Source organism: Morone saxatilis, unplaced genomic scaffold (genome assembly GCF_004916995.1).
Source record: "Morone saxatilis isolate NCDOM2014 unplaced genomic scaffold, NCSU_SB_2.0 Contig20, whole genome shotgun sequence".
NCBI lineage: Eukaryota > Metazoa > Chordata > Actinopteri > Moronidae > Morone > Morone saxatilis.
Window position 1 is genome coordinate 8,088,808 of NW_023339763.1, and position 18,651 is coordinate 8,107,458.

An 18,651-nucleotide genomic window follows, 5' to 3' on the forward strand; every position below is an offset into this window, starting at 1 on the left:
CATTACAAGATTTTCATCAATAGAAATCTATGGATTATACGTCTAATCAGAAATCAGATACACCTATTTTATAAGCGTACATTATGATGTTTTTAAAATAAATGAATTACTTAATATACTTCTAATAATATAATATAATAATAAAAATGTCTCTCGGGCCAAAAAAGAAAAGAAAAGGAAAGCTGAATTATTCTTCTCCTACCCATATTATCAGCTTAATTATACTGTTCTATTCACTGTAGAGACAATGCAAGTATCTGTGCTGCAATCACAAGTAGTATTTCATCAGATATGCCTCTGCCTGCCACATGTTTATCACTACCAAAGCATTTTATCCCCCCTTACAATCCTACTGCCTTTAATTAAGATATCTTAAATCTTTTATTTGGGATGGCCTTAATAAAGTCTCATATCTCTCATTGGTTTCACTTACACATAATACAGAAACATCAGACACAGCGACAGAAACAGAAACACAGAAACTTGAAGAACAACATATAATTGAAAAGCCATGTCCAAATGTTTTTCTCCAGATGGCGTTGAGTCGAACCAGAGAACAAGCCCTGGAAACCCAGATCCGAACTGTAAACGTGACGGATCGCATGGTTTACATTACCGTAAATACTCTAAAAGATCAAACTGTCAAGCGAAGCAGGCTTTTGAATGTACCATTATTTGTTTTCTGCAAGGGACGTTTATTGATAACACTACATCATATTTGGAGACTGGGAATAAAACGCAATACTAAGATTTTTGTCCGTCAGTCACACATACATATTCACTGGATGCTGTAAAATTCTCAGGATTTAGCCGAACCCTATGAATATTCACACTGGCATATGGTTGCAGTGGAAAATATGTCTACTTTTAACTCAAATCAACATGACTGTCAATTGCTGCTATACAGATTATACTGCAATATCCAAAGTCTTACATCATTACTGGCACTCTCAGTGATCTGCAACCTTTGGCTGGCAACAGTGATGGAATATTTACTCAAGTAGGGTAATATTTAACTTTTTACTCCTTTAGTTACAGGTTTAATTATTTTGCAGGTTCAGATCGTACATGAAAAAAACGTGCTGCATTATATACAATTAGTCCCACCTCAACCAGGTGATACGTTCAAATGCTTCTTACATGTTCACGCTTAAATAATATTGCAATAATCTAGTATATATTTTATATATGTATATGTTATTTCAACAAATAAAATTATAGCATAACGGGACTTCAACACCCCTTTTGTCTAAAAAAAATAAATATTTAGCCATTTTTTCTGTGTACGAGAAGTCGATTGTCCAAGCTGAAGGTCAGAAATCAGAGTTTACGAGGTGCACTTGAAAGCAACGCATTAAACTCGTCTAAGAATGTCCCTGCGCGTCTGCTCGAAGGATTAAGTTCAGCCCTGCAGGAGGTTCTGTACGTGGCAGCGACTAGAAACCCCTCTCTGTCCTACTCATAACCCCTGGGTGCCAAGTGAAACTGCGTCCACATTGCAAAGTGTGACAGCATTCCTTCAAACCCACGAGAATAAAGGTAAGACAACATTAAATACTGTATCTAAACGGCCACAGAGCTCATGTTTCCATCTCTGAAAGGGGGCTGAATCGTTGAGCTCGCGTGCCTACCGAACATGCTGGGATGGTTGTCAATAACTGGGTTCAACAGGTTTTTGTTTTTGTTTTTTGAGGGGAAACGCGTTAGCAGACACCCGAGACCCTGTGGTACCACGAAGGTAAAGCAACGGCGACTTCTTTCATAAAGGTCTGTGTTTATTTCCGACATGTTGCTCACGTTGTAATGTAAGACTGTGCGAGGCAGTCGGGTGTCAATGTTTCACAGCTGAAGTGGAGAAAGTTTTTTTTTGAAACTTTCTCGCAGAGCATCTCAGACGGTGTCGCTTACATGACATTGTTTACTACGCACATTATTTGAAAGCGGGAAGTGACAGGGTGTTTTTGTTTTAATTGTGGCGCAGTGTTAGTAACCCACGACACAGGCTGCAGGACGTTCGCGCGACCCTCGGAGTTGGAGTTGTTGGGAATTTCTAGAAACAACTGGGCTGACGTCAGCGGGAAGGCTACTCTCCAGCTGCAGATGATGAGCAGACCCGGGAGCAGAGTTTCCAGTCCTCCACTGCTGCTCAAAGTCATCTACAGTTCACGCAAAAAAGACAGGCATTTTGTAGTTTTTCCTTGAAGAGTTGGTTCGCCAAAAAGAAATTGTTCTTCTAACAAAGTCTGTGGATTATCCAGAGTAATTGGGGGAAGCTGTTTTTTAGATGTTTTTTATAGAAGTACAATTATCATTTCTGTGAGCTCCAAAAACAAAATCTGAAATCTCAGAGATGCGTATTTTCAAAGCCTGTGGAAAATAAAATGTTTGCATGGCTATATACCAAAAGAGGTGAATAAGAAATATATATATACATACATATATATATATATATATATATTATTCCTGTTTAGGGTAACCAACTAGGGCTGCAACCAACCAACAGTTAATTCCATTTTTTGAGTCATCTGCAGATTTCTTTTCTTGTTTAATCGTTTGTTTCAGATGCAAGGAAAACAATGTAACGTGGCATTCAGACTAGGGGTAGTAAACTGTTACTAACCTAATTTATACCACAGGGTCACTATTTACAGAGTGTGACTGATTTTTAAACCATGTATTAACAAAAATCCCAATTTCTCACAATCCCGATTTCCTAAAACCCAGCCCTACGTCTTCAAGTTAATACTAGACTGATTAATCAGCCGATATATCACCTGGTGTGGGCTTACTGCAGACGTACCGCGTCGGTTTATAACTCGACAGATAAGTAACAAGAAAGTGCAGAACAGAAGTGCCAATGTAGGTTTGAGCAGGTAGAAGCACTGTCAACTTTACATAGTTAGTCCACCAGAGAGCACTGACAAGTGGATTTGTACACTGTAAAATATCCCACACAGCATGTATGTTGGTCACAAGTTAAAAAGAAGAAAACAATTGAAGGGATCTATATCATTGTTGCCTTAAAGATCCAGTGGCGGTCAGGATATACTTTAAAATTCCGGTTTTGTGTGACAAATGATCTAAAACTCAAAGTTTGCTGGAACATTAGACAAAGAAAAGAAGAACGTTTTGCAATTGTACGCGAAGATTTACTAAAACGGCGAATCAACGATCAAAATAGTGTATTAAATTAAAGTAACTTTCTGTTGATAACTACCAATCCACGAATTGTATATGCTCTTGAACCGACCTTTAATTCGAGTAAATTCAAAGTAGCTCCTTGGGTTACGTAAATACAAAGCTCCAAACGAGAAGACATTTGCTCTGTCCATCCCTTGACAAATAGCACTAAATGTCACTGTACACCCAGTCCTAGTATAATGGGTCGAAGGCAAGCCAGGTGAGTGATGCCCTGCGGTGATTTCTATGCAATACAATGGCAATAATTGAAGCAGCCATTGAATTGTGTATAGATGTAAGGCAACAAATGGAGCGATGCCACAGATCTGTCAGCAGTAATCGGGCTGTGAGGCAGGTGACATGCACGCTTCAGTAGATGACGTCTCGCCAGATACAGCTGGAACACGGAACAGCTTTATTAAGTTATGGGAGTCTGTCTGATGATGTAGCTGTTTCTATGTCTGTCTCCTTTCCCCTTGTGTAAGCTCCAGCCAGTGTCCACGTCTGGTGTCTTTTTATCACACATATTAAAGCGCTGCTAAATGCATTTAAAAAAACCTTTGTGTCTGTTTTTAACATTATCCATATGAGCCTTCTGTGTTTACATACCAGAAAAGGCTTTTGGGGAGTGGATGGTGCACAGAAAAAAGCCTCTGTTTGTGCTCGAGAATGTAAACTAATGCGTTCGACGTCTCTTTATGTTAATACAGGGTTTAAAACGAGCCACGCTCTGTAAACAGCGGCCGAGTGGTATGAATGAGCTCCTCTATCAGGCGGAGATGAATCTGATTGCAACACAGCAACCTGGTCAAAGTTTCCTGGGGCTACCAGCTGCCACTTCAGGATGTTTAGTCACTTTTAGGGCCAGGGGAGAGCAGCTAGTCCTGATTGTGTCTCAAGGTAAAATAGGCCTAGCCCATTTGTAGCTGCAGTATGGCCGCAGATGTCTTTTTTCCAGCTCTCGTTGCATCTGAAACAAATTTGCCTTAATGTCAGCCACATATGGTCAGCAGAAATGTGAACCCTTTTTCCTCAGCTCTTTACGCTCGAGCTAGATGCGTCTAGTTTACAGGGTCACCTAAACTGTATCGGAAAAGCTCATTTCCTCTGTCACAGAGCCTAGAGAGACTGAATGCCGATGCAAGTAGTATTTTTGTTGGTCGTTTGCAGAATTTCCTCAGAACTAGAAACTCCCTCCACCCATCATGTGTTGATAAGTGGAAGTGAAAGTCAAAGCAAATGTTTGTTCCCTTAGTTTGACTCGACTGTGTTTTAGAGCGAGAACTCTGTTGTTCACTGCTGTTACTAAGCAACCGTTCAGGACACTCTGTTCACTTATCAGCAATCCTGAGGACAGTCTAATTGAGGAGGGGACTGTGTAAACTGAAGTGCAGCAGAGCGGCAGAAGTGAAGTTTCAAGTTTGAATCTGAATTGGTTTTCTTTGTTAGAGGAGAGAGTGCGACAGGCAGGGATTGTCTGAGCATGTTCACAGCCTGTGGATACCGTGCACATACTCTGTGTGGCGTATTATCTCACATGCATGTATCACCCTGCACGCATGTGTGTCAGCACGATTATGCCTGTCTGTGTGTGGGAGATGCGCACCAGGCTTGCTTACTGATGTATATCAGTCAGAAAAATACCTGTTTAGCATCAACCACTGTACCTCTGTAGATGTGATTCTGCAAGGCCAGTTTAGTTTGTAGAACACGTTTCCTATAATTACTGAAGGCTTTAAAAAGAGTTTGGATAGGTCTTTTGCAACAATATTGAACTATTGCTCCAGTTGTCTTGACAACGCTCTGCTACTCCATTGAGCTGCAGTTCTGTTTGGCGTCGCTCTTGTTTGGATTTCTTAATAATTTTACACTCAAACAGCCTTTCAAAAAGGATGAGAAAGATTATCTTAAATCAGGTTTTAGAAATAGACTTTTATTATTCATTTTACATATGTTTTATTCTTCTTTGCCACAAAACTTAAAAAGATGCATATTTTATTAACTTCCTAAATTGGCACTTGTGTGACATGAGACAGCTGTTGCTCAGAACAGCCAGGTTTTTTTTGTCTGCAGTTTTGTTGCAATTTTCACTGTCTGACTAAGCAGTTGCTCCTAAGAAACCCCTGCCCCATCGCAGACCTTGGATCCCGACTGCTCTGCCAGAGAGCGTGTTACTTTGCTTCCTTATCTCTCTCATAGAGCCTCCCATGTAAAACAGCAAACGTCTGGAGAATCTTGAAGCCAACAGTAAGCTACAGACGAGATCCTGTGGTTTGCTGTCATCGTTCAATCCAGGCACATTTTGCCAGAGCATTACACCAATACTTGTAAAGCAGTGGAGGAACAACAGTTGGTTGTCACTTAAAATGTCTGTCTACCAGACCAGAATTATCTTAAAGCATACTGGATCCACGTTTAACTCCCGCGTGTCAGATCCATCTGAAATCCTCCGCTGCCCATTGATGAGCAGTAAACAGGTCTGCAGCATTGGAAGACGTGTTGCACGGCAGGGGTGTGTGTTCAAAACACAGCTGTCTGCTCCTGTCCTCGCATGATCTTTTCGAATGAGACCCCGTCCTCAGTGCTGTTCCCCACATTTACCAGAAATGCCAGGGGAGGGTCAGGACTCGTGTGCTTGGGGTAGTAAATGTTACAGGCCTCTTTCCAGGAATGTGACATGGATGTTACAGCCTGCAACAACAGGCAGGACTGTGTTCGGGCTGGGTAATCGCACAGGCTGTAAATGACAGGGAGAAAGGTTTGGCCCTTTCATTTGCAGTTTAGGACTGCGGTAATAGTTATCTGGGCTGGCACTCGCGACGTAAACCAACAGCCCTCCCAGGTACAACGCTGGAAGCTCAGTACTAGTAAAGATCCACGCGAGAGATTTGAGAGTTCTTGAAATGAGATCTGTGGTGTTATTTGTGTCGCACGCAGGTGAGGTCTCAAAATATTTCACATAAACGGACGCAGACGTTATCCGTTTTTTGTTTCTTGTTTGTGCAGCACAGATGGTTTTGAGGCGAGGCTCTGGGACTCAGTAGTCTGCTCTCATGTTCACCCAAGCCAACTGACCACAAGGATCATGCATGCATAACAAATCTGCGTTTAGTCATTTCAATAATCATGTTAGGTTCAACTTATTCAATGGGCATGGCATAGGAGCTGTTCCATTTTTGTAACTTTATTTTTTGTGTCAGATCCATTGCAACAAGGATTTTGACCAACAGGTATAGTTTTATTTTTATTTTTTTGGAGTATTCCTGACACAGCCAGAAGAAGCTTCAATTCATTCAGTATCTCTGGGAGAGGAGGCTTGATTTTTATTTCAAATGTAGGAGAGTAGCAGAGTATGTAGGCATGTTTGGAGACAAGTTAGGACAGCTCTACAGCTCTACTCGTAATGCAAGAGACAGAATTACTATGATGAGAAAACTGATAAAATGCTTTTACTCCCAACCCCAAAACACCAAATATGTGTTCCTCTGGGAATGGTATTTGATATACAGCCACTGACCTTTATAACTACACCCGCTGTGGTACATTCCAGCAAAGTAACTGTAAATGCTAAAACAAGGTTAAAGAAAACTGTAAATCTTTAGCTTTACCTTTCACCTAAAGGATTAGTAACAGCAAGTTTATAGACCAAAATGCTTGTGAAGTTCTCCTTTTCTTTTCCTGTTTCAGATTTATCTAAAAAACCAATCATTTCAGCTCAGGACTCTCCTGAGTTCATTTGGAGTTTGTCCTGGTTTTCTCACAATGGGCTGATACAACAAACAAAAGTAGAATTCACAGTGACTTGCTGTACCTTTTTTTTTTTTTTTTTTTTTTAAAGCCATTTCACAGCCTTTCATCAATAACACCTACTGTTGGTTAGTACCATATGGCGTTAAAAGGATCCATTTGTCACAAATAATCCAAAGTCTACCTTCCATCATATTTGTTTAACAAATGACTTTGTTGTGACTTCATTTAGCAACAAAGTCAACTAGTATTTTGTCAGCAGGTGTCATGTAAGTTAAATGATTTTTTTTTTTACACTTGGAGCAGATTCCTCACCAAGTAATTGCTCACAACACTAACAATTTTCTGCTTCAGAACGTCCGTCTGTAAGCCTTTGATTAGATGTTGGTGCAGACAGAAGTATGTAGGTATGGATGGATGTGCGTGCTTTGCTCAGGCAACAGTAAACAGTCATCAAGTGATTTGGTGAAGCAGAATTTGACAAAATCCAAGAGGAGAAAGTGCAGCAGTGTCACTTTTCATTGAAACAATCCTCACAAAGCTGGTCTCAGTGCTGGAATGGGAACAGAGAGTCTGCCAGGTGATACGCTTTTGTTTAGTCCTGCTGTTTCAACTTCAGCTCTGTTGTGAGATCTATCCGAAAGCCCACACAACTCATAATGCTTTGCCCTGGATAAGGTTTATTTTAATAGGACAAATGTTAGTAGAGGAAATGTGGCAACGTCTGACAAGAAAACCATAATAAACCTAGAAACAATAAGCACTGGAACAGCTTAATAACAATAAGCTAACCTAATGTTTAGTGTATATTCCCTCTGTTTTTTCCTTTTATTATGCAAATCGTAGGGCTGCAACTAAGATTATTTCATGTTGTTGATTAAACTGCCAATTATTTTCCTAATTGCTTAGTCCTCATCAGAAAATAGAGAATTGTACTGGATTACTTTCTTGGTCACATTGAACTCACGATCAGAACAAAGAAAAGGGAACATACTGACTTTCACATTGGACTTCATGATTTTATAATATGCATGTTGTTCCTGTGGTTGCATCTGCAATGGGAAAACTACAGATATACACAATATATCTTGTAGAAACAGAATGTTTTAGTCCCGTAAAACACTGTCCTTTTTTCCACATTGTCCTTTTTTAATGAGAACTGGGCATTGATGATATTATGACGGCATGCCTCCCAGCAGGGATTAGTGACTCATTTACAGGAAACACACTGGAAACTTTGAATATTGTCAGACCATCATGTAGTTCTGTGCGGAAACACAGCATCATTGCATAAACTATTGACTCAGGGTAATGCCAACTGCAAGTTTATTTATGTGTGTAAGAATAAGAGCGGCCGTTTGTGAAAGCACAGCACAATGCCCATTATTGATGAACACAGTATTGAATAGGGGAACAGATGGAGTTTTGAATAGTGTTCCATAGTTTGGCACAGTTTGTTCAATAATCTTATGAAGAATAACAGAACAGTGTGTAACAGTGTTTTGCTACACAGGGGTATTTTGCTACATGAAAATAAGCTCGGACTGTGTAAATGTGTTGTGACATGATGTGATTATATTTGTCCTTCCAGGTTACTGAAAGAGACAGAATGAGGAGGTCCCTGTCTTATATCCTCTGGGCTCTCCTCTGGTGCTGCTGCTGCAGGACAACGCAGGCAGAGATCTTCACTTCCATAAGTAGGTTTAAAGAGCTATGTGCACTTTTTCTCCCTTGCCATTTTTGTTAGATTAAAATCTCCAGCTTTCATTTGATCCATTGCAAGAGTTTCTGGACTCCGTTTGCCACCAGATCCCCTTTGATACATTATTTCTTTACATGTTAAAATAGACATTAAGGCTAATATTTTGTTGTTATTGTTAGGCTGTTAATACAGTACAGCACAGTAAAACCCTAAATGTACAGTAGGCATGGAAACATATTGTCACATGTTTAAGCCTCCAACTAATATAGACTAAGACCTTTTACCTGTATATGTAGCTACAACCTACCTATACCTACAACCTACTCATTGTGTCACCTTTACCTGAATGGGGCATAGAGCTCAATGCTATTTTGATAAAGATAATAATTTATTCCTGATTGAAGTAAGGCTCACCTAGTGTACTACTCATTATCCAAACCTGGAATCTTTGGCCACAATAACAAAAAATATGACACTTTAAAAAAACTGCTCCATAACACTGCTAGAAGTCAAACACCACCCAGTACAGTTTAACTAAGATATTTATATTGGTAATCAGTAAAACTAAAGCTTGTCTGACTCGAATTAATAGGAGCACCCCATTTAGAAGAGAAAAGAGTTCTGAGCTCAGGAATGCATGTCTTTCCTTTGCCATAACAAATGGTTTTAGATGGAGGAAGTGGCAAGGAAGCCACTAAAGTCTGAGTTTATTTTAAAGCACTCTGAATAACTTTTAAGAGAAATAATTGTGGTCCACTGATTCCTTAAAACAAAGTCCTACACATTCGGCATGATTTGTGCAGGTGGAAATCAGAAGAAACAACAAAAAAGTCGCCTGCAAAATCCCCCATAAACAGTTCATTTGCCTTGTATGCAATTACCTTCCTTTATCTAATATGTGAGAAGAGGATCCCTGATTTCCAAAAGCCTTCTTATATACCGTATGCAAGACATGACTCAGCAGGCTGCATCTCATGAGAAAACTGTCACTTAAATCACATGGATTTACAGCATTTGGCTGGTCAGTTATGTTGGTTGCTTGCAAAGACAATGAAAGTGTTTCATTATTCCTCTTCCCTGGCAGCCCCTGTGAATTAATCATGGCTGACTGTTTCCATGGAATTGTTTACAATGCATGCTACACCCCAATCGTCCCCTCAAAGGCTCATGGATGAACACCCCACTGTAGTTTGCTGAGTAATTCTATACAATCAAAGCCCCACAGTTTGTGGCTTAGGATTTATTTTTAGTCTGCGGCAAGCAGTGTTTCCAGAAATTTTATAGGTCTTTTAAAGCTAAACACAACAGTGAAAGTTGTAAAAGTTGCCAGTTCTAGCAAATCTTTTAGTTTTAAATAAGAAGCAGGTAGATGTGTTCAGGAAAAATCAGAATTCGTAAGTAGCTTTTTGTCAAAAGGGAAATTAAAAGACAATGCACCCTGCTGATTTTATCTTCAGTGACACCTCTCACTCATCTACAATATCTGTCTGCAGGCCAAATGACAGATCTGATCTACACAGAAAAAGAGTTGGTCCAGTCTCTGAGGGAATACATAAAAGCAGAGGAGTTCAAGCTTGCTGCTGTCAAAAGGTACATTCACACTCTGTGACTGTAGACTGTGTAATGTACATGAGTACTAATTTGAGGTTATTGTACTTTATTTCCAGTTTTTGGTACTTTGTAATTCTACTTCACTAAGTTTCACAATGCATTTTTGGCTTGTGGCCCCTTATAAAACGGCAGTGTCTTAGCAGTTCTACCAAAGAGACATTTCCCCACTAAACTTCTCAAATGGTTTCATTTAAATAACTGTTTGAGGCCCAAAAGAAGTGAAACAGAAACACTTGTTAGTGTCTCACTAGCTCTTCATTGCTATCCATATTATGCTTCATTTGTTTTATGTAGTGACAGATATACCATTGTAGTAGTCCAAAAAATATCCTTCCTTGCGGATTAAGGCATTAAAACACTCTGACACATATTATAAATATTAGCATTATCTGTTCCATCAACAGTAAACAGAACTAATAAATGAAATATATCTGTTGCATTAACAAGGATATCTGTTAATATTAACAGTCCTTAACCATTTAGTGGTTACAACTGTTGTTGCCCTGCTCAGTGTTTCTCCCTTGTATTACCCCACCATGTTCAGGGATATAATGTTTTTATGTCATTTGTACAGTACGTTTTACGTAGCGTAACACAACTTTAGTCACTTTTCTGTCAACACATCCTCACCAGACATTTCCACTTTGTCTGTCTTCAGCTGGGCCAACAAACTTGATGCTCTGACCAGATTGTCCACCTCCGACCCAGAAGGATACCTGGCCCACCCAGTAAACGCCTACAAACTGATGAAGAGACTCAACACAGAGTGGACTGAACTGGAGAGTCTTGTCCTTCAGAACCCCTCTGATGGTAAGGATAGGAGAAAAGGAAGGAGGGAAGGAAGGAGGATGAGAGCTGCCCAAGAGTGGTGTGATTTTGCTTCGTTTGGAGCATTGATGTTCTCTGTGCGATTTGTTGTCATATGCTTTATTTGTGTAATACGGACTCAAGGAGTATCTGTGAGTCTGTGTTTCTTGGCCACATGCAGCTACGGGTCTGTTGCCTGACTAAGAGTTTACAGACATTTGCTGCGATAACAAGCACATTGTGTTTGCCTGTGTGCAACAGCTCAGAACAAAACTTACCAAGAAACTTGCATTATTTTCATCTAGACTTGTTCCTTTTTCGTCTTTCTCTCTGCATTAGTAGTGATATAACTGGAAATGTTGCTCAAGACGAAATAGTTTCAAACACATCAGCTACATCTTTGTCAATCTAACAACAAGGCTAACACGCCTAACAATAGGATCTGTTTGCCTTCATTCTTGCCTTTCCATTGACATTGTATGCATTAATAAGGCCTAAATATCTCTTCACATAACACATCTGAAAGGCAGCATTCACTACTTTTTCCTATGGGGTTCTCTCTGTCCAGTGGCAAATATAAAATCCAGAGTGGATGTGAGCAGAGTGATTAGAGTGGAAATTTCTGCTCAAATACTCCCCAAATGAATATATATAGAGAGAGAGAGCAAACGCTGCCCTGTTTTAGCTACAGCTGTTCCTCATCTCTGCACATTTTGGCAATGTTCTTCCATTGCGTGTGTGTGTGTTTGGATCTGAAAGTCTGTGCATGTTTACTCTTAGGTCCATATCTGTGTGAGGCAGATAAAAAGAGAATGAATTATGTGTCACACAAGTGAATCTCTATACGTGGCCATGAGTCATAGAGAGAGAGAGAGTGAGTGTAGAGAGACTAGATGTTAACCATAAACCTAACTAGATAAAAGACATACATTATTTAGATTTTGTTCAATTGTTTTGTATTTTCCTTTACAGTTTTCTGCTTTGGTAACACTAATTCACATGTCAAGTCAATGAAGCAAGTTAAATGAAAAATTGACACAGACAAAAAAGATGAAGTTTGGGCCTTTGATTATCATACATCATATAAACAATATATTATTTTATCTGATTAAAGGTGCCCCCGTTGAATACCACAGAGTACATACAAGTAATAGAAAATATGAAATGAAAATGTTACATCTGCCCTTGGGGGGTTTCTTTTATAATTTCTCAGACTTTACTGAGCAGTATTGTGCTGTTATGTAGTGATGAAATAAGAGAAATATAAAGGATGACAATTGATAACACTTTCCAATACATAGTACAAGTTACTGTTCATCATTAGCCACACACAAGGCACTGACTTAGTTTGAGGCTTGAGGCATAGGCAGTGTGAGGAGGATAATGTCGGTCACTCAGAATAGAGGCTCTACTTATTTAGAGAAAGTCTGGAACTGCTGTGGGAGGACAGTTTGTACTGGCAAAGGGTCCTACGCTTGAAAACATCAGATATTGGCAATCGCCATTGTTGCCTTTGTTTTCATTACATCATATGGAGACAGGGTGAGAGAGGCAGAGAGGAGAACAAAGAGTAGAACTACAAAGACAAGCTTCGATTAGAAGACGGGGTGGTTTGTAGTTTTATTGTAATTGTATTTAAATTTGATTAATTAAAAACTGATCGAAATAATTCAAAAAATGTATTGCAGAAAGTAAAGGGCATAATACGTAAATAAAATCAGTCGAAGGAATTTAAGGCTGGTGTGCATGTTCACTATGTTTTTATGAAGTACAATCACAACTTCCAGGACCCCCTTGTGTGCTTGCACCATTTTTAAACATGGTCTCAGCAGCTTAACATGACATTTAACTGGCTGTCCATTGAAGCACTGTTGTTTTGTATCAGAGGGTGATACAAAGTTGTGATTTTGCATTTAGCTCCAAGGGTTTACTATAGCGTTACTGTAAACTGTTTTAGCTTCATGTTGCAAAGTTATTGCAAAGTTGAACATTAACATGCCAGGTGTCATCCTTGCATTAATTTGAAGAGTCATTAACTGAATCACAAGTAGTTTTCTGTTCATTCCCAAAAACATCCTGACAAAGTTTTTACTTCCTCTCCAGGGTTCATTTCCAACATGTCCACACACAGACAGTACTTCCCAGATGAAGAGGATGAAACGGGTGCAGCCAAGGCGTTAATGCGTCTTCAAGACACGTACCAACTGGATTCTGAGGCTTTCTCCAGAGGAAAGCTGCCAGGTAACCAAGGAGTAAGGAGTGCTTGTGCATGTTGACCAGTCTTGATTTGATTTTTTTGAAAACTAAGTTAATGTTAGTTTAAGGTGAATTTTTAAGTTAAGTGTAAGGTTATTTTAAGAGACTTTGGTTCTGGCAATGATTGAGTTTATGATTGTATGTGGTTAGAAAACGAATGACTCAATTACAGTTGCATCATATACAGACACATTCCTCAGCCTCAAATTCAGCTTTATTTTTTAATACAGCCCTTCATCACAGTAAGGCTCCAAGGACTTAACAGACCTAAGGGCCTAGACCTCTAGCAGCATACACCATATCACCATCATCAGATTGCACACACATTGCCTTTAAAATCATAAATGGTCTCTTGAAGCGTAGCTGCTAGGTTTGAACTGCAATCCTAGCGCAGGTATGAAAAGATGTACTTCTGCAGGTATGTGTCTGTGTTTGATAGCACAAGCCTGTTTTTGTACGTGTGTATCTGTGCCAGTTCGTGCTGAGCTAGGATCCAGTAACCTTCATTGACAGACTCAACATGTCTAAACCTGCCCACCAACAAACACCTTCAAACCAATATATAATGGATACATTTCCCAAAAGTAACAAATAAGATGTCTACAAGGGTGGAAATTTATATTTTCACATTTTGAATTATGTTTAATTCTACAGAAACTTAAAAAGCTGAAGCAGGGGGGCGCTAGTGGCACCAAAGTACTATAATTAGACTTTGTTCCATAAGTGAGAAAATTCAGAAAAACACTTCAGTTAAGTCAAACATTAGTGATCCCATACAGGGAATTGTGGGAAATGTTTTTAGAGCTGATGTGAGGCCAAGGCTCACTGATGCACGTGAGGAGCGAAGGCTGGCCCGCGTGGTCCAATCCAACAGACAAGCTACTGTAGCTAGATAGTAGTGTTCTCCAGTCATTGCACCTGTGGCAACAATATAAGTACTCCAAAGTCAGTAGGAATAATAACTAAGTGAAAAAATACATTCAAATATTGTTAGGTGTTTTAAGTAAAATGGATAAGTTGTTTTTTCAGTTTCAATGATTAATAACATTTGATAAATATGTCTTTAAAAGAACATGAAGTAAAATGAGTCCAATATGGTCAGTATTTAACTTTAATAAATGCTGCCCCCAGGTATGCACTCCAGTGCCTTACTGACAGTGGACGACTGCTTCGACATGGGAAAGACTGCTTATAATGATGCAGACTATTACCATGCTGTGCTGTGGATGCAGCAGGCCTTGAAGCAGCTGGATGCTGGGGAGGAAGCTGTGGTTACCAAGGCGGACATTTTGGACTACCTCAGCTACTCCGTTTACCAAATGGGAGACCTGCCTCGAGCCATTGAGCTGACGCGCCGACTGGTGGCAATTGGTAAGGTGCAACGTACGCAAGACAAAAGATAGAAGCTCAGCTCAGTGTGCACACTAACACATATTACACATCCTCTCTAATTCATTTGTCTCAGCCTGAGTCAGCCTAATTATTTGTTTCTCTTGCAACCATAAATGATGGGTGAATGGGTTCATGGTCTGAATCTAAAATAGCACTCTTGACGTGTATTTAAGGAGCACTGTTGAATTTTTCAGTTGCCTCCCATAACACATACAGAGACCAGTTAGCTGACCAATACAGCCACAGTCCTCTACTGTAGGGTAATGGATGGGTTGTCTCCTTTGCTGTTTTACTAATCACTACAGTACATCCTCCTATAACACTGCAGTGATGCTCTGGGCTTGCCAGAGCAGAAGGGTGTAGCCCATCCAAAGTAAGGGCCCGTGGTCTAACTGTTATTTTAGTCTCTGCATCAAGGACTGTGTTGACAGCTGCAGGCCATCATTTTAGAGCTGTGGTATGCTTGTTTACATGTGAAGTGAAATGAACTGAGGTAGAGCAGATGTAGCAGACATAGTGAAAATCCACGTATTTTCATACGTAAACAGGTGAGAGCTACCAAAAATACAGTCCATTTCATTTGCTTTAGAGAGCAACACAATTAGCAACAAAGAACATACAGAGTCAGAGATTCAAAATGAGAACAATTCACATAATAGGCACGACCAAAATGGGACAGTACAGCCAACAGGTAGGCTAGACAATACAATAAAAAAAGTATGTATGTATGTAATGTCTCATCAAACAATCAAGTGCCAGTTAAATTTGTCTTGATGGTTTTCTCCAGTTGTAGGAAACTGTCGTCATATTGGGCTTCTGCCAGGACTGAGTTTATGTAACTAAATCAGTGTACTACTGCACTGCTGGAAAAAGCACTTGTGTGTATGTTATTGTGTCCCCATGAGTGGTCTGTCTCCATGGTGAGGTTTAAATTACCTCCAGCAAACTGCACATTCCTTTTAATAAGAACCATAAGTAAATAATTAGGATACACTTTGTTTACCGTTGACGTTCCTGTAATTTTGGTACAGAGGGCTGCTTTGCTCCTACATAAACATGACCTGGAGGCACAGTACTTTGCTCTGCTCACAGAGGATTCAGTGTATTTCCTTAAAACTCCACAAGGGGGTGTACTCTCTCTACTATCCGCTATGTCATTGCTTCAGTACCTCAAACCCTAACCAAAGGACAGGAGAGAGACACTTTTTTGATTCACTGTGCTGGAAGAAGTATCCATATCATTTACTTAAAAGCAGCAACAAGGAACTGTTGGAACTAGCTGTTAAATAAATGCAGTGGAGTAAAAAGAACAATATTTCTCTGAATTTTAGTGGAGTAGAAGTATTAAGTAGTTTAAATAAAAATACTCAAGTAAAACTACCTCAAAATTGTGATGACAGATGTCCTTTTAATAGATTGTTTTGTCTTGAATTAAACCATACAATGTTTAATTAAATTGAACAATTGAATTTTTTATGAATTTGTTATGACTAGGAATAATAACTTATTCGCACATATGTTGTCAAAAGACATTAAAGGGACACTTTTTTTTTAAACAAGACAGTTTGACAAATATTTAATGCAGTATTTCCTCAGCTCTAGAGGTTTGAGACACTAACAACTAAACTTTTCTTGTACTGACAGACTCCAGCCACCAGAGGGCAGGAGGTAACCTCCGTTATTTTGAGCGGTTACTGTTCAAGCAGCTCAATGAGATGAACCAGGCCTACGAGCCTGCCTCTGAGGAGCCAATCCAGCTGGGAACCTACAGCAGACCTAAAGACCATCTCCCAGAGAGGGAGGCCTATGAAGCCCTCTGCAGAGGAGAGGGGCTTCAGATGGTGAGACATGAAAAAATAAAAAAAATAAAAATAAAAAGCATGTTTAGAATTAGGCCGAATGTTGTGTGTACACCTGTAGCAGAGACACAGGCAGCGTACTTGTACCTGATAGTTTGATGTTTTGCTCTAAGGTTTGTTTTCCCTTTTGGGCTAAATTAGTTTTACAGACAGACAGATCATTTTGATCTTAGATTAGATTATATACACATCTCATTTAAAACAAAAAAAAAAGCATATACTGTATTAATAAAAACCAGCATTAGCCGAGGCATTTCACAGTTAGAGCTTCAACAATGAATCAATTCATGTATATTATATATTATATTAAAGAGCAATGTACAAACACCTGCAGTACAGTGACACATACACATAAAACAGAGAGCTTGCAATAACTACAGACCCAAAACAGGCTAGTAATGTTTGCTTTAGTCAAAGACAATCATAGAAACATATTTAGACGCTATGTATGTGGCCTATTTAATAAAACTCTGTAGACAGAGGTGTTTTTCGGTTACTGAAGTTGGACTTGAAGTTGGGAGGAGTTATTCTAGGAGTTAGGTGAGGTTACCCAAGGGAACATAAGAAATTATGCTGGTGTAAATCATCTTGTCTTAACAGATGTTGCTCTTACGTAAAAACCTTTATGGGTGCAGCATGAGTGTGCAGGAGCTTTTGTGGCGAAGGTCCAGTTCAACTCAAGCTTCTCTAAATAGGATTCACATGAGAGCATTTTTCATTCTGCTCTTCCTGTTGGTTCGATTTGAATGACTAATTATACATAAATAAGACAAAATGTTTTTTTATTATTTTCTGTTTATTCTGTGTATCTTACCAGACTGAAGCAAGGCGCAGCCGTTTGTTTTGTCGCTACCATAATGGTTATATGAATCCTCGTCTCCTGCTAAAGCCCATGAAAGAGGAGGATGAGTGGGATAGTCCCCACATCGTACGCTACCTGGACATCCTGTCACATGGAGAGATTGAGAAGATTAAGGAGCTGGCTAAACCCAGGGTGAGACAACAATATGACGTAAAACAAAATTAAAGGCGGGTAAAAGTTCTGATAACAAACCGTTTAGATCATAAACAATACAATGTGTCTGAGTGGCCTTAACCTTGTAAAAAAGGGCCAGAAAAATTTTTACTCTGAACAAGGACAAGCCTGTGCATGTTGCTTTAAATGCTGCCTGCTATACTGTAGTTGTTTTGTCAGTGGCGTTAAATATGTATATATATGTATGTTTTGTAGTGCATAAGTGAACTTCTACAATGTTTAGAATAAGATGTAATCACAGTGCCTGCTAAGAATCTCATCAAGGACTGAGAACTAGAACATCATAACCCCCCAAACAACAAAATATTTAGTTATTCAGAAGCTAAATAAGACCCAATACTAAGACGAAAATCTTGCCCATGAGTTTATCATTGTCAGGCACTGGGGCATGGTGTAATAAAAACACATTCAAAAGAAATTGTACAGACCAATCATTCTTATATTCTGAATGTATAAAAGCTCTTAGAGAAAAGTCTCTGAATCTTCAAATAGAATACATATTCAGTATATGATATTTATAGTTTAAGATTTATTGGTGAGAGTAAATGAAAAACATTTAGCTTTACAACATAGATATACCTGGATAAATTGTAATGTGTAATGTTTATGATGACAAACACTTATTTACTTGTTTGTATCTGTGTGTTGTTTTTTTTGTTTTTTAAGCTTGCCAGAGCTACTGTCCGTGACCCCAAAACAGGCGTCCTGACCACAGCCAACTACAGAGTGTCAAAAAGGTAACTCATTAAGGAGAACGGTTCCTCGGGTACCCTCTTGTAGATTTCAGTCCTTAATACATGGTTAGAACTCATTATTATCTGTTTTTTCCTAATTATTTTGAGGGATTCTTGAGCTTTGGCTTTTTACCCAGTTATCTCTTCACTCTGCCCCTGCTACAAGGATACCCTGTTCACTGTAAATAGTGGTGAAATTTGTGTTCGTTTAAACTTTTAATGAGTTGAATCGCTGAAATGTTAAAAGGATTAAAATAGTGAATATATTCCAAAACAGAATTTTACCTTTGGTGAAGGTTTAAAATTTGGTGTTTTTTTTTTTTTTTT

General features: G+C 39.2%; 1 protein-coding gene across 5 annotated transcripts in view; it reads left to right on the forward strand.

Annotated features, from left to right (window-relative positions):
• Positions 1 to 1,396: 1,396 nt before the first annotated feature.
• The window catches only part of p4ha2 (procollagen-proline, 2-oxoglutarate 4-dioxygenase (proline 4-hydroxylase), alpha polypeptide 2), a 23,971-nt gene continuing 6,716 nt past the window's right edge, over positions 1,397 to 18,651 (forward strand). For 2 of the 5 annotated variants that reach the window (XM_035666349.1, XM_035666344.1), the window contains exons 1-9: positions 1,637 to 1,738; positions 8,519 to 8,624; positions 10,123 to 10,219; positions 10,899 to 11,050; positions 13,151 to 13,288; positions 14,435 to 14,674; positions 16,340 to 16,536; positions 17,372 to 17,548; positions 18,257 to 18,327. In XM_035666349.1, coding sequence (XP_035522242.1) covers positions 1,637 to 1,738; positions 8,519 to 8,624; positions 10,123 to 10,219; positions 10,899 to 11,050; positions 13,151 to 13,288; positions 14,435 to 14,674; positions 16,340 to 16,536; positions 17,372 to 17,548; positions 18,257 to 18,327 — 1,280 coding nt within the window. Of the gene's footprint in view, positions 1,540 to 1,636; positions 1,768 to 8,518; positions 8,625 to 10,122; positions 10,220 to 10,898; positions 11,051 to 13,150; positions 13,289 to 14,434; positions 14,675 to 16,339; positions 16,537 to 17,371; positions 17,549 to 18,256; positions 18,328 to 18,651 lie in introns of those variants that run through there. The other 3 variants (XM_035666347.1, XM_035666348.1, XM_035666346.1) reach the window with 3 other exon arrangements.